General features: G+C 38.5%; 1 protein-coding gene across 1 annotated transcript in view; it reads left to right on the top strand.

The window, feature by feature from the left end:
* The window catches only part of srrm4 (serine/arginine repetitive matrix 4), a gene marked incomplete at both ends in the record, with an annotated part of 74,619 nt that extends 58,419 nt beyond the window's left edge, over nucleotides 1-16,200 (top strand). Inside the window, 11 exons of the mRNA XM_079252068.1 lie at nucleotides 3,451-3,534; nucleotides 3,650-3,730; nucleotides 3,816-3,842; nucleotides 4,086-4,142; nucleotides 7,516-7,599; nucleotides 8,048-8,213; nucleotides 13,454-13,776; nucleotides 13,968-14,156; nucleotides 14,276-14,377; nucleotides 14,486-14,641; nucleotides 15,951-16,200. Coding sequence (XP_079108194.1) covers nucleotides 3,451-3,534; nucleotides 3,650-3,730; nucleotides 3,816-3,842; nucleotides 4,086-4,142; nucleotides 7,516-7,599; nucleotides 8,048-8,213; nucleotides 13,454-13,776; nucleotides 13,968-14,156; nucleotides 14,276-14,377; nucleotides 14,486-14,641; nucleotides 15,951-16,200 — 1,519 coding nt within the window. The remainder of the gene's footprint in view (nucleotides 1-3,450; nucleotides 3,535-3,649; nucleotides 3,731-3,815; nucleotides 3,843-4,085; nucleotides 4,143-7,515; nucleotides 7,600-8,047; nucleotides 8,214-13,453; nucleotides 13,777-13,967; nucleotides 14,157-14,275; nucleotides 14,378-14,485; nucleotides 14,642-15,950) is intronic.
* Between the last annotated feature and the right edge of the window lie 380 nt (nucleotides 16,201-16,580).

The following is a 16,580-nucleotide window of genomic DNA, read 5'->3' as shown; positions in this document are numbered from 1 at the left end:
TGGACCCGACCGGAAAGGACAGGAAAGGGGCAGAAAGAGAACAGAAAAGAAAATAAAATAAGAATCAAGAAATACAAGGGGATCATTACATCTACAAAAGTTCCCCTTGGCAAAATAAATTTGCTCAGCAGAACACAGCATCCAGAAAAAAAAAAAAAAAAAAAAAAGTATAAATGATTTGCAAGTATGAATCTCTCATCACAGATCATGTAAAGGAGGCACATTTAATTTGAAATGTAACATGGTTTTCTAATCTAAAATCCTCCCTTTGAGTTCAGTCATGCTGTCATTGATTGTGAGTGCAGTGAAGTTTGCCGGCGTTCCATCTGTTTTGTGCTTTATACCAGTTTAGATTGGATTTCATCTTGTGATGGGATCATCCCAAAAGGCACACAGATAATCTCGCTCGTGTTTGTTCTGACACAAAATCATGATGCATTTATGTGCAGTTTTGTGATGCCAGCAATGAATCATGCAGATCATTTTACTTCAGCCATTCTGCTGGAGTTATTGGTTTTAAATACTTAAGCCCAAACAAAAGGATAACAGGGACTCCCAGAAATGAATAAGTTGTGTTGTTTTGAGCTTTAAAATCTGAACAATTAGAATCAGATGAACAAATAAACAGAATTTTTTTTTATATCGATTAAAATGGCATAAAATTTACTCAAAAATAGAACAGAAAGAAAATGATGTTTTAAATGTAATTTTGTTTTGAAAACTAGAAAAGGTCTCATCAAGCGCAGACCTCCATAAAGCAGATCTTTTCTAGTCCTACATTCATTCTATACGGACACACTGTTAGGTTTCCGGATTCATTGACGATGAATGCAGTTTCTTGGCTTCATTATGGTGTTTTATGCATGTTTATATCTTTGTTCATTAGGAAATAAAAACAAAAAAAGTCCTGTTCTAGATGGTGGTTATCCAGCCTTTTGCTGGGATCCAGATCTACCATTGATACCTTGTAAAACCTGATGGAAATTTCAGTCAAGCACCCTGAGCAATAAATGTTGACTGATACACAAATCAAAAATGGCAATATCTCACAGAAAAATCTTTGGTTCCAGATGGTGATCCAGATCACTCCCTAAATTCAATGGAATCTAAGTTAGAACAACCCATCATAAAAATCCATCCGATACATAAAGTTGCTAAACAAAGAAAACACAACCTCCTTGACGGAGGTAATGAGGAACCAAAGTAGCAGCTCAGTATAACTTGCCCCCCTTTACACGTTTTCACTGCTGTGAGCATTTTAACTACAAGTTATACATTTAAAAATAAATATTATCAGGGCTCGACTTACATTTGGGTTTTGGGGGGGGGGGGGTGTTTTTTTCTGGGCGCTTATCGGTACTTTTAACGTTCTGTTTACGTGTATATCTGTGCACAGCAGAGCAGTCAAACACAGGCCAAAAGCATTCAGCCACAAGCAGCAGACACAAGCAGAAACACTCATGTAGGGACAGAAAGTTTTAACAAATAAGGTTAACGTTGTTTCCCGTCACATAGCACATGATAAACAAACGATGCTGCTCTCAGTAAACCACTCAAAGCTCTTTTCACACAGGTTTCCAGCTCAAAAGGATTTTCAGTGTTAAAGAAACAAAACAGTAAAGAAAAACACAGAATACAACAGCAGTGATAAGTATCGAAACGCCAGCTGTCTGTGACTACAGTAGCTGACTGATGCTGCTCTACAAGTGTTGATCTCAACTTTAGGAATGAATAAAATGTTAGCTACTGAGAACTTAAACCAAAACAAGTCAGATAAATCCTTTAGAATAATTTAGAATCTTTAAAAAAAACTTAATAAGAGTTTTATATTTAAATTTGGAAGCACACAGAAAGCCAATGCGGGGATTTCGCCTCTCCTTCTGGTCTTTGTAAGCACACAGGCAGCTGAATTTCATAACTGCTGTGTGTTTTTATGATCTTCACCTGGAAAAAAGAGCGTTATGGTTCTTGATTCTGCAGGAAATAGAAACTTGGATCAATATGTCTGTATTGCCTTTAGAGAAGATGCTGCTCTCCAGAGTGATGCAAGAAACAGAACAGATCGCCTGCATCGCTCAGACAGTTTCATTTATTAAATAAACACACAATACTGACAAATAAACGCTTTTCTTTTCATTTAACAAATAACAGCAACCTTATGGAAAATTAAATAGAACCTGAAAGTTGACTAATTTCCAACCCCTCCCCCCTCCTTAGAGTCTCAGGTACAGGCTTTTGGGGGATCCAAATTCCTCTCAGTTGTGTGTTTGTTAGATGTCATTCCAGTATTTACCCACAGAAATTACCATACTTGCATAAAGTTTTTTATTATTTAAGATAATAATATATTAAAATGAATGACTTATACTTACAATACAGCACGAAGCAGGTGAAGGGAAATTATCTTTTAAAAATAAATACAGTTTAAACAGGAATAGACGGATAAACAGACGGGCAGACAAGCTGCTAAATGTCCACAAAAAGGCAATTTTCTACATGATGTGCATCTGCCCAGTGTGATAGATTTTAGTATTGATTCACACACCAATCTTGTCTAAAACACACATCATATAAGCTGGAGGTAGAAAAGGCAAGTTTATTATGCAGCACCAAGACAATTCAAAGTGCTTTACATAAAACATTAAAAGCTTTACAGATGGTGTAAAGAAAGCATGAAAGACATCAACAAATAGCAAAAATCACAATAAAATCATAAATTCAATGGAAAATAATTAAAAGCAAGATCAGTTAAGTTACCATGCAGATTTTATGCATAGGCTCATGAGAAAAGAAATGTTTTGAGGAGGGAGGGATCTGGACTTGGAGAGGAACATACACGGGGGCAAAGTGGGTTCTGTTAAAGCCTTAACGCAATCAGATTGAATTTACCTGCAAACTGATCAACATTTCATTGGAAATCATCCCCACAGTTTTAGTCCACTTTAAACAGATGCACATGTATTACTGCACAAGTGTTTAGAGAGGATGTTAAAGCTACTAAACAGCTAATACAAAGTTTGACTGGAGCTTCCCAGAGTCCAGATCCACATGCTGCACCCCTGACTCATCAATACAGATCCTTAAAGATGACACGGACATAAACAGACGAAGGCTGGTAAAAGTAAAATCCAAAATAAAGCAAAAGAGGACTGATTTCATCAACATGTATCCAGATTACTGTTGGATTTAAGCATCTTTAAACTACACAAGACCACTGCACCGTTCACGCCTTGTTCCAGCTTCACTTGTCTGAAGAGAAAGAAGCTAAAACGGCCTTCTGAAGGCAATGAGGGTTTATTAACCTTTGAAATTTATAATTTATGCGTTGAAATGGTTGAATTGTAGGATATTAAAAGCAGCTGTTAAATTCTTGCACCTCAGAAATGATCTACTTTATTCCACTGAATGAAAGACGACATGATATCTTTTCTACTTGGTCTCTGCTTCCAGCCCCTCCTTCGATGAAGACTTCCTTCCTCGTCCAAAGGGGAAGAAGAAGAAGAGGAAATCTGAACGAAAGAGGAAAAGAAAACGGTCAGTTCTCAAAGTTAAGATGGCTCCACTGTGAGATGCTTTGTTGGAAATAAATGATCAGAGATGTGTGCAGGACTTCATGTTGTTTATTTTTGTTTTTTTTTCCCTACTTTAGGTCTCCTTCTTACAACCTTTCCCCAGTGAGGAAGAAGAAAAAGAAGAAGAAGAAGAGCTCCAAAAAAAGCAAGCGGCACAGGTAGTTCTTATTTCTGATCAAACAAATGGAAGCATGATGGGAGTTTTATTTAAAGATTACCCAAACTGTCTTTTCCACACTCCAGGTATTCCTCAAAGAAGTCAAAACACAGGTGTGTATGCGAGTCTTTGTTCTTTAAGGCTCAAACATTTTAATGAAATGGAGCTTTTAAAAGAAGAAATTGCTTGCTGGCCGATGTAGATGTGCTGTAACACTTAGTGCTTACCGTAAGATGCTTCGTCGTCAGACTGGTGCGTGCGTGTGCGTGTGCGTGTGCGTGCGTGTGTGTGCGTGTGCAGGCCTTGTCCGATATAGCACCTCCGCCTCATGATTCTGCACTTTTTCATCCCTCCAGCTCTTCAGGTTTAAAACATAAGAGGAAGGATGAACGCAAGCACAAGAAAAGGTCAGTGTGTGATTATCGTATCACAATCATGTACGTTTGTCCCTCTTCTTCCTCCTCCTGTGGTAAGCCCCTCCACCCTTTCCAGAACACTCACAGCTGAGGAATAAAGAGGAGATTTACAAAAAAATGTCACAAGACAGGGGCACGGTGGGCTAACGCAGAAACGTGCAACGCTCAGGGATTTTTTTTTTTAAAGGGTGAAAAAAAAAACCTGACAAAGGGGAACACTGAGCACTTCAGCCACAAAGACGAGGAAAAACGGGGGTGAAAGAGGTTAAGAGAAACCAATTTCATGCTGTGATCTTGCAGCGTTTTGTAATTCAACTTTGGATGAGTGTGTTGTTGTTTGTAAGCACCGGGCCGAGTTCAGTAGCTGCAAGCTTCCACACAAACCAGCTTTTCTTCTGATCATTTCATTCTTTCATGCTTTTCCCATCCCTGTTACTCTCTGATCTCGCCTGTTTTACACAAATACGCACACAGAGGGAAGGATGCAAATATCACTCGTCACACCATCATGGAAATGTTGACTTTCTGAACAATCAGGGTTTTAAGGCTCAGATGAATCAACATACTGGTATCGTGTTCATCCTTTCATAAAACCTTACGTCAAAAGGCCAAATATACGATATATCTGGCCCCGCTGGTTCAGATCCAGAACCTGACTAGCACCACCAGTTCTTTGGCTTTTCCACTGCCGAAGCACTGGTTCCTGGCCCTGGGAACTGGTTCTTACCAGGGACCCGTCCAGGAAACTTCTGGTCTGATCACATGTACAAGAAAGACTCCTGGGACACACAATACTTTTTCACAAACTGCCGCTCAGAAAAATCCAGAACAATTGAGTCCTGTCAGTAGTAAGTAAAGAAAATAAACATTAAAATAATAATAAGTAATTTAAAAAATATATTGTTGATATGCATGTACTTGGTGTTAATGAACAGCAGAGAAAATATGCTTGTCTTTGTAAACTGTACTAAAACAGAGAAGAGATATGATATTCTACCATAAAAATGTCCACACATATATATATATATATATATATATATATATATATATATACATATACACACACATATATATATATATATATATATATACATATACACACACATATATATATATATATATATATATATATATATATACATATACACACACATATATATATATATATATATATATATACATATACACATATATATATATATATATATATATATATATATATATATATATATATATATATACACATATATATATATATATATATATATATATATATATATATATATATACACACATATATATATATATATATATATATATATATACACACACATATATATATATATATATATATATATATATATATATATATATATATATATATATATATATATATATATATATATACACATATATATATATATATATATATATACACATATATATATATATATATATATATACACATATATATATATATATATATATATATATATATATATATATATATATATATATATATATATATATATACATATATATATATATATATATATACATATATATATATATATATATATATGTATGAAAATATAACTTCTGTCTTGTTTTTTGGACTTTAACTGCTGAAAATACGCATCAATATTCCATTTTCTTTCTTTCTTTATTTTTTTTTTAGCTTACAGAAGGTCCAATCAGGCTTCACGGTTGAATGTTGCCTCCAGTGATTATGCAGACTGTTTATCATTTTCTGAAGAAAAAAATTAATAAAATGTAAAATAACTAAACATTTTCTCTCTTATATACATCCGGCTTTACAGAGTAGAGTTGTTTATTTAAGTCTCCTTCTGAGGTCCATTATTCCGTTTGCTACTGTAGCGTTCGGCATCAGGATCTCAAACAGAGAGAGCTCTCAAACACCAAAACCACAGATTCAAGAGATTACCTAAATTGAGAAGATAATATTTTCTGGTATCTGCTTTTGTCAGACATCCCCAACATTTCACATCACGTCATCTGCAGATTATTCATGTTGCTTTCTACGACAGCAGAGAAATCACAAGAATGTGATCTACATTATGAGATTAGCAGCAGAAAACTCCTCATGTCCAGTAGGAGAGCGATAAGTTACAATCAGAGAGCAGACCGTTTTAATAACGTGTTCTTGAGAGACAACTAAGAGTCATTTGGCCCTGTTAGATGAGACTAGAATCATTTTTGCACATTGTGGAAGTCATTATTAGAAGTTGTGTTCTGCTGAACATGACTGTGTCACCGATTCGGCCAGAAATCCTGCATCACACTGAGGAGTGTTTGAAGATGATGACAGAAAGATTAAATGGACTTTTCAGTACCTGCAAATCCCAAGTCATGAAGATATGGATGAAAAACACACGTTCAGATTTGACTTGTACCGAGTTGTACACTGCAAAAACTGAAATCTAAGTAAGATTAAAAATCTGAAATTGAGTACACATATGCCTATTTTTTTTTTTTTAAAGGTAAGTTTTTATGCCAGAGAATTCCTCTTGCTTTAAGAGTATTTTTACTTGTTTTGGGAAGTCTTGACAAGCCAAATTTTCTTGTTGTGTTGGCAGATAATTTATCTTATTATAAGCAACATTTACCTAATTTTTGTATATTTTTTTCTTGTTTTTTAAGGCTGAGTTTTTGCAGTGTAAGGCTGTAAAAACAACAGACAGAACGATAAAACCCTCACACATGGAGAGATTTAGCTCAGTGAGGTGGAAGGAAACATGAAGTCACAACTAGTAGCTGCTCAGAAACATGAGACCGTAAAAGACAACTTGTACTTTTATAATAATCCTATTAAAGCACCAAAAATCTAATCTTCTGTAAAATGCTTATATCTGCGTACAGATGTGCAGTTTTACTCGTCAATAAGCCCTGCTTAAAACAAGTTTTAAAAACAATACACAACACCCCCCCCACCCCAAGCACTGAGGGCAAACAAGAATTTAATTGGCTTGTTTTAGTGGGTGTTTAAGCAACAAAAAAAAACTGGTTAAATCAGCTTCTTTTATGTAAAAGGTCTATACAAGCATTTGTCCTGCTGAATAAAGGATTTCAGATAATCAGGTGAAATATTGACCTGCATGCGTTAACTGCCGTGTTTGTCCTGATCTGCGTGGCTCCGCTGTGCTGCAGGATCGCGGCAGAACAGCTTCTGAGGATTCCCATAAAACTTAAAGATGTCACAATTCTTGTAAAATGTAAATAAATAAACGACTTGGCTGTGATGCAGCAGAATCTGATCTGATCACAGAGCAGTAAAAGACTGAAGCTCCTGCTGAGTTATTTCTGTCCGTCACTCATCCATCTGCATCTTTGCTCCTCTTCTGTCCTCCAGTTCTCGCACTCGCTCGCGTCGGAGACGACGCTATCGGAGGTCAGAGTCGGACACCTCCTCCTGCCAATCCTCCACAGAGGACAGGTAGGAGCCTCCTCCACCCCCCCTCGCTTTATCTTATCGGCCGGAGGTGCCTGCAGAGTTCTTGGTCAAACCACAGCTGTGACTGATAAGGCAGAGGTGACTTCCTCAACCTCAGGCACAGCCAGCCGTTATCACAACCTCACAGCAAACTGCCTCAAATTCACCCCACTGATCAATGCACTCATTTATAATAACATAGACATACATCGGCCTTGTGATAATGTGAAAGATCTGCTGACAGCTTTGACAGATAAGACAACTAAAACTGAATTTTCTATGAACTCAAACTATTTTTTATACTTAAACTTTGATTTCACAGCAAATTAAATTTTCTTTCTCAAGATCCATAAGTAAATGAATAAAAAACAGCATCAGCTTTACATAAGCCGTGACAAACTAGCACTGCTGCAATGATGTTATCAAATGTGAATGCATCATATTCCTGCAGACACCATCTGCAGAAGTCTGTGGTTCATCAGGCTTTTGGAGACCTGGCAGCTGGTGGAGAGGAGACCCGAGCAGAACTCAAGCACACGGACGCCAAGAGGAGACGTGCAACCAAATCAGTGTGTAAAACGGCTCCAAAATATCGCTCCATCCTCTCAACCTGCACCGTAAGTACTTTTTAGGACTGTCAGGATGCCGCCAGCGCTTGGGTTGGATTTTCTCAGTTGTGTTAAAATAAAAGAGTAAGATGGTTATACTGAGGAAGAAGTTTTAATTTTCTCGTTTAGTCTGCTTTTAAAACACAAGGTGTTGTTTTTCTGAAGCTTCCTGCAGCTGTAGAAGACATCTGTCCTCTAACTGATGAATATTCATCAAATTAACCAGAATCTGAGCATATTTTATAAAAGATTTACCTCAGAGCCATTCTATCATGCTGTGACCATTAAGTATATTCATACTAGGTAAAAGAAACTGTCAGCTAAACTTATAATGTGGGAGTGTTTGTATTATTTCTGTTTATGTTTTCGTTAAGAAGTTATGTCACATTTAAATTAAAATCACAGCAATAATTTGCACAGTTTTGTTGAAGTTCAGAATTGTATGAATTTTCAGGTGTTATCACAGTATGTAAAGGCAAAACCATGAAAATGAAGTGATAAAATACTTTTATTACTGTCAGGAATGAATCACCAGCATCACTTGTTTACTTTTTTAAATAAATTTTTCTAATATTTGACTAATTTAATTATGTATTAATAAAAATAAAAAAAAAAAAAGTCAAGCCACAATCTGAAAGGCTTTTTTTTTTGTCATGTAATGGCATCAAAGACGAGTGCAACTGTTGGCTCATCAAAATTTACAGAAATCCTTCAGATACAGTGTGAGAAAATGGAGACAACAAGCAGGGAGGCTGTGCTGCAACTTGTTTTCATAAATATGAAGCAACATTAGCAGGAAAGACAAAACCCACAAAGCACCTTAAACTGGCTGACAAACAAACCACCACCAACCAAAGTGTTTCCTGAGGATCCAACATGTGACAACTGTGCACACAGAGAGAAGAACGTTTCCAGTGTGAAGCATTTTTAAAGATCAACTTGACTTTTATCATAATAATACTTGTTAATAATAACAAAAATTTTAGGTTATGTTAACAGTAGGGATATTAAATATTGACTTTTTTTATTGATATTCAATAAAACGGTTTTGTCCAGCTGTTGCGGCTAACTGTCCAACGCCATTATCTACTTAGCCGCTGCAGGCTAAACACGGGAGATATTGATGTATGTTCTCCTTATTGCGTTTGTTTATTTTTATAGTTACTTTAAACAAATTACAAAGAACAAACAATACGCAGATCAAAAACATCTAATTGTGGTCAACAAAAAGTTTACTCCCGAGCTCACCCCACTTCTGCATCCTTACAGCCAAAAACGATGCGCTCAGGTGAGTGCAACTATTTGTAATGTGTGCGTTCACACCCAAAGTGACACACCCTCCACCCAAGTGCCAATCAAGCCTGCACACATCAGCATATTCACAGACATTCATGTCTTATAATATGGCTCCTACACCAGCTCTTAATTCCTAACACCGATATCAACTGATACTGATATTTTTGGAGTGAGTTCTGGCAAACAAGCGAAACTATCTGGAAAACTGACATGACATCCCCTATATTTTGGCATTTTGAGCTACAGAAAACTTAACTGAACAGTTTAATATATAATATGTTCATGTTGTGTAAAAATTGTCATTAAAAAAGTATAAACCAATACTGATCATTTCTTATATTGCATTTTAATGTTTATGTCAGCCGATAATATCTGAGATTTCGCGTTAACACTTGGCTGCAATGATGTCTTCATTGTGTGAATTAGGATCTAATTTAAAAGTTTAACTTTGATACCTTAAACCAGAGGTGTCAAACTGCAGTCCTGGAGGGCCGGTATCCTGCAGGATTTTGTTCTCTCTGTGCTCCAACACACACCTGGCCGACACTCAAACAGGTTGACAAGAAGCTGCTGGATCCATTGATTTGAATCAGCTGTGTTGGTGGAGGGAAACGACAAAAACCTGCCGGGTTCTGGCCCTTGAGGACTAGATTCTGACATCCCTGCCTTAAAAGGTCAAACCCAGTCCAAGCATCCCGACTTCTAGGAGTCGATTCTTTTGCTGGTGACCTACAGCCACGTGTTGCCATGACAAAATGGAAACTATCTGCAAACCTTTACTGCAATAAAATAATTTTTTTCATGCATTTTAATCCTTAATCTTGTTTTATGACCCTAATGAAATGCGTTAAGTGCCAACATTTCCCAGCTGGGTTCATCCCAGTTTTACATCTGAAACATTTGTTTTGCTGTTTTCTGGTTTGCAGCACAGCCTCCAGCTCAGCGTTGGACTGAGCTCTCCGCCAGCGTAGAGACCGTTTGTTTGGTTTTTTTTGTTTCTTTATTTGTGCTCCTGTGGTTTAAGAACTGAATCAGATTGTTTTGTGTCTGATCTCTTAATTCACGCTCTTACATTTGAACGTTTTGATCGACGTGATACTGTTCATAAGAGCCAGTTCCCTCGCTAAACTCTCTTTAGACGGCTTTAAACGTGCGGTCGCAGAGCTGGCTTTAAATCTAGCTGTCGACTGAAGATTCATTTCCTCTTTTTTCCCCTTGAAATGTTCAGAGCCCTTTAAATACTGCATTGTCTCCTGCTTGTTGGAGCATAAAATATATTTAATTTCTCCACAGCAATCATTAAGTTATGCTAATTGCAAAGAGGAATGTTTTTGATTACACACCACAGGTTCATAATTGAAATTCAATAAATTAATCCATATATTGAGTCATGCTAGGCATTAAATTTCAGGAGGACTTCAGACCTGGGTACTGAGAATTTATTTTTACTGAACCAGTTTTATCTGCTGAATAAATTACAAAGGCAATAAGGTATAATCTTTGTTTGTGAATTGCCACCTAAAATAAAAGAGAAGCAATCACACTGCAGAGGTGGGTGTGAGTGGACAGAAAAGACACAAATTTCTTTTTTTCTTTTTGTCGGGTTTCAGACCAGCAGTGGCAGCAACAGGAAAAGAAAATAACTCCATGAGGCCAACTTAACTTGAACACTGCCTTGCTGAAATATGTTGAGGTGACATTGAAGGAAAACATCAGTCGTATGTGAAACTTTAACTCCACACGATGCAGCTGATAGAGGACAGATGTGTTGACTTAAAGCCCATTTATGCTCTGTTACGTACAGAAATGAGGACGATTCTTTCCATCGTCGCCATACGTTCCCGCCATAGACTGTATATAAAGAGATGGATGGAGCCTCTGTGACGTCACCCATAGGTTTCTGAAGAGCTGAATTGAAGCTCGGTGGGCGGTTCCTACCATCACCATGTTGGAAGCGTCATGCGCGTCGTCCTGCCCTGAAAGTACAAATATGGGCAAAGAGGTGGAGCTGAGAGGGCAGCCGTTAGCGTTATGGTGGATGATTGACATCAAGCGAACTCCAAGCTTGCTGTAGCTAAAAGCTAACAGAGCTAACCCCGAGATAACGGGAGCAAACCAGCTAATGGAGGTAAGCAGGCTAAAGCTAAGTCATATTGTTAACCGGCTAAAAACCGCGGTTGTTCTATGTTCTTCTTACTTGAAGCGGGAGATTGGGTACCTGTCAATCAGAAGGACACGCCCATAAATATGACGAACTTCGAGATTAAATTACTTTAAAATGGGCGAGTTAGAAAAAAATTCACTCCCCCTACAGTTGTCATGAAGGTAAACCTGACCTATAGACCGAAAATGGATGTTTGAACCAGGCTGTTAACATGTTTATTTCTGCCATGAAATTGGCTTTTTTAACATGGGAGTCTATGGGGATTTGTTCTGTTTTGCAGCCCCTAGTGGATGAAGGGGGAACTGCAGTTTTATTCTCTTCCGCATAGGCTTCACTTTTAACCGCCGGAGGTTGCTGCTTGGTTCCCGCCCTCACACGCCTTCTACGTTGCCGTAGTTGTTGAGTCAGTCCCTCCACTAGGGGGCAGCGCAGAGTTCAGAGTCCACTTCCACGGTTTAGCGCCTGTTGCTAGCAGTAATGCACCGCTATGAAGTTGTTTCCAACCATCCAAAAACAGCAGAAGTAGAAAAGTAAAACCACAAAATGTTTTCCTTTACTCAATTTTTTCTCATATTCTTCTGGTATTTTTTATTTGGCGGTTTCTGCATCATCTTCTTCCTGCTTCTCTTCTTCTTCTCTGGTTGTTTCTTTTGCTGGTAGCGTGTCAGTTATCAATACTGCCCCACCAATTTCCATCTGTATTCCTCCATTTTCTGCATCGTGATGTGTAGCTAAGCCCCTTGAAAATGGACCAAATTACTCAGATTCGTCTCCTGCGTCGAGCATAAATGGGCCTTAACAACTAGATAATGACGTAATGTCTTGCGGAAAGATGTTACATTATTACAACCTTTACTGAGTCACTTTCTTGTCTTTTTTTAAAAAATAAAAAAGTCTAAATTCAGTACCTGTTCCATTTACCAGCACACACACCCAAACACACACAGCATTTTATGCTTCCCGAAAACACCAAAGTAACACACGTCTGAGGAAAGTGAAGGATCATTCCAGTGTAAGTCTATCTGGCTCTGGGTTTGAAGAGAGGGTTATTGTCTTTTTCATGTCATTTACGACTCTAATGATGCACTTATGTTGCCCGCTCTTCCCCTTTTTTTTTTTACACCTTACCTACTTAAGGAGGAAATCTTGATTGGTAAGTCGCTGCTATCCGCAGATTTAGGGATTTACTTGTAGGTCGGTGCAGGCTAATTATTCATTCTTCCAGGGGAAAATAAGCTCATCTGTCCTGTTCTGAAGGCTTTCTTAGTTAGACTGATGGGATCTCTCTTTGTCTACAATTCTTTTCATTTCTACATAAAACCCATTTTGTGATGTTTGTTCAGTATTCTTTAAATGAGGCTTTTCGATGGGGGTTATTGTTTACTCTTCTTCTCTTCACTCCAGATAGAGCCAGTAGATCTCCCCACGCATAGTTTTTCTTTCTTCTCTGCTCTTTTGTTGTTCTTTTCATATAATTGTCTTAGTTAGACCTTAGTTTGTTTTATTTCGAGATATAGTTTGTCTGTTTCTCTACTTTTAGTTGAGTTCAGGCTTTCTGTGGAGGTTAATCGCATGCTTCAGATTTGCATGATGTCTTATTTTTCAAAGCTTTCTGTCCCAAGGAAAAAAATACTGAGAACAAAAACAGAGAAATCTCTTCAGTGTGTTTTCTGGGGAATATGTACCTTTGTACTAGTGTATGCACAGTGCATCAAAGCAGGTTGCAGGTTCTTGTAAAAAAAAAAAAAAAAGCCTGGTTTTAAGCTGCAGCCTGTTTGTCTGTTTGCAGATTTTACCTCCAAAGCCTGGAAGCGAGGTCGTAAGTGGAAGTGGATCTCAGGGATTATCAAGTCGCGTTGAAGGTCCCCGTGATTACGATTCTGGTAATGACACGTCATCACCTCCGTCCAGCAAAACTGGTATTTCTCGGGCAAGTGTCACAGAGTACAAGAGGAGCCTCTGTCAACGTCTGGCGTCACCAAAGAAGCTGCCGTTTGCTGACCGAGACAATGCCTCGGATTCAGGAAACTCTGTGACCAGCTACGCGTCCTCCTGCAAACCTTATGGGGAGGACTGCTTGTCGGCGCCGCTTTTAGGTTCAAACAGCAAGAGGTAAATGTTGCGTTCAGGGTTCTGAAGGAGAGCTTCCTCAGGAATTACAGTCTTGTTCATACTCTCTTTGAAATACGTATCTTATCAGAGCAGATGAGATCATTTTTGCTTTAAAAAAGAAAAGAAAAAACCTGAATTGTTTGGGATTCATCGCTCGAACCAGTGAAACATCGTGCTGTATTTTTTTGCAGCGAGCAGATAACCTGTCAGGTAGAGGATGTGAAATCCCCAAAGACAAGCAGCTGTGAGCAGAGGCGGAGTGGGTTGTCCCGAAGGCGGAGGAAAACCCGGTCATCTAGCAGCAGGAGCAGGACCAGATCCTCAGGGAGTTCCAGATACTCGGGGCGCTACTCTCGAAGCCCCTCGCTGTCGTCTTGCAGGTAAATTGACTGACATATTAACCAGTACAGCTAATGTGTGGTGCATTACTAATGTCCAGCTCATTTGCAGTAAAATTTAATGATTCTATGTTGTTAATTATGTATTTTTCTCATTGCAGTTCGTACTCTCACTCTCCAAGTACTTCATCAGCTGTGAGACGAAGAGGCAGCGATGCTAGCTTGAGCTCCAGAGGAAGCTACTCCAGATACAGTGCTGACAGGTGACTCTTTCCACCAGCTGCTGCTTACGTTCCTTTAGAGATACATGAGAACAAACATCTCCTGATAAGTTTGTAGGGAAAATTTAAGCTTTCCATCTACTTCTTCAGACTGCCAGAGAGAAAAAGACCATTGAACTCCAGAGAGAAAGATGCAAAACACACACATAAGGTTGGTGGGAAGAGACGAAGACGCAAATCTTACTCTCCGATGAAGAAGAGGAGGAGAGACTCACCGAGCCACCTGGAGGCACGTCGGATCACAAGGTGCAGCTCTCTTATCTTGGTTATTTCTTTTTACATTGTACATTTTTTTGCTAAAAGCAGCAACAGTCTGCTGGCCTCGTGTTGATTTGAACTTTGAAATGACATTTAGCCTTCAGCTAAAAGCATTCGGGCTGAGGATGAGATTACTGCCAGCTCTGAAGTCACAGGAGAGCCAGCAAAAAGAAACGAGCCAAATCTGACAACACAGCTTGCTTCACATGAACTATTAACTTTCTTTGATTTCTTACTGAATGCTGGTGGAGACAGATGTGTAAACAACTTCCCCACTAATCAGCAGGACGTAGAGATGCTTTGTTGCTGCTCATTTTCCCAGCAGAAAACTAACCGTTTCCCTTCAGCATTAAAGGTGGAGTATGTAAGATTTTCAATATTTTCAAAATAAATTAACTAATAAAACAACTACAATCATAATTATAGTTTTTGAACATGTTGGTTCCAGTTTGTCCATATTTGATGTGTTATTAAATTACAAGTTTAATTAATGACAAATGACAAAAAGCACTTTTTTTTTTACTGGCAGGCAAACATTTAAGAAGGGTCTTTGTCATTAATTAAATTTGTAATTTAATAACGCATCAAATATGGACAGACTGGAACCTACGTGTTTAAAAAAAAAAAAACTATCTACTTATGATTGTAGTTATTTTATTAATTTATTTAGAAAATATTGAAAATCTTACATACTCTACCTTTAAGGTGCAGCTTGCAGACAAGAACGGTTTAAGATGCAGATTTTTATCTTAAAGATCAACAGGTTTTGTTTTACTTTAAAGGTCAAAAATCATCTCTGACAAGGAGGATTACACAACTGTCCAGTTGCATGTTGCTTTGCAAAAAGCAAGTTTCCAGTTTGACTCTGAGCTTTATAAGTCCTTCCTGTTGCTTTAGGTGGGTTTTCTCTTCTACCTGTCAGGTTAACTGGTAATTCTATAACAACTGTAAATATCAGGCCTGTTTCCAGTATTTTTTAACCTTTCTATATCCTTTATTATATCATAAGTTCAGCTGGATTCTCTGTAAGAAGTGATACTTTGCACCGATGTCTGTTTGCTCATAATGTCTCCTCTCTTACACAATGAAACACAACATGGACCGGCTGACAAAGTTCTAGTGAGGGAGCTTTAAAACCTGCTTAATTTGGAAAACAACCTCCTAAATCAGGAAATGTCAGAATTATGACCACAGATGTGAATACACAAAGCTTTCTGCAGATTGTCTCTGCAGGAACATTGCTGAAATGTGCAACTTCCGTCTTTCATTGCATCATTTTTCTTTTGGGTCTGCACAGCGCGAGGAAGCGGCCCATCCCGTATTTCCGACGCAGCCCTTCGTCGAGCAGTCGCTGCAGCAGCGTGTCGTCCTGGAGCAGCCTCTTCACGCGCAGCCGCAGCCCGATCCACAGCATCAGCCGCAGCCGCAGCCGCAGCTACTCCTCCTACAGGAGCTACAGCCGCAGCTCGTCCTGGAACTCCATCTTTGGGACTCGCAGCCGCAGCCGCAGCAATTCGTTGAACAGACGCAAGAAAATCAGGCGTTAGTCTCTCAGAGGACGATGAGAGGCAGATAGTTGTGTGTTTTAGTGGGAAGGGAGGAAAGCGGCTGCCATGCGATGGTGCAGCTGAGGCAGTTGTGTTCTTTCTGTCCACACAGACGCTGTTTTGTTCTGCATTCAGTCGCATCAGCAGGAACCGTCCGAGACTGTTCATCTTCAGGCATTAAGTGAAAAACTCATCTTGTATTTATTTACCCGACCACCTCGTTCCAGAATATTAATTTGTTATGTCTGCACTCAGCCTATCAAATTATCCTCATAAACTATTTGAAACAGCTTCAAAGTTAATATTCGATCAGTTATTGATGGTTCGTAATGCCTAAGAAAAAATCTGAGACACTGAAATGACTTGATGCTCATCGTGGT

This window comes from Telmatherina bonti, assembly GCF_933228915.1.
Source record: "Telmatherina bonti genome assembly, chromosome: 13".
NCBI lineage: Eukaryota > Metazoa > Chordata > Actinopteri > Atheriniformes > Telmatherinidae > Telmatherina > Telmatherina bonti.
The sequence above is the reverse complement of the archived record's forward strand: the minus strand, read 5'-3'. Positions and strand labels throughout refer to the sequence as shown.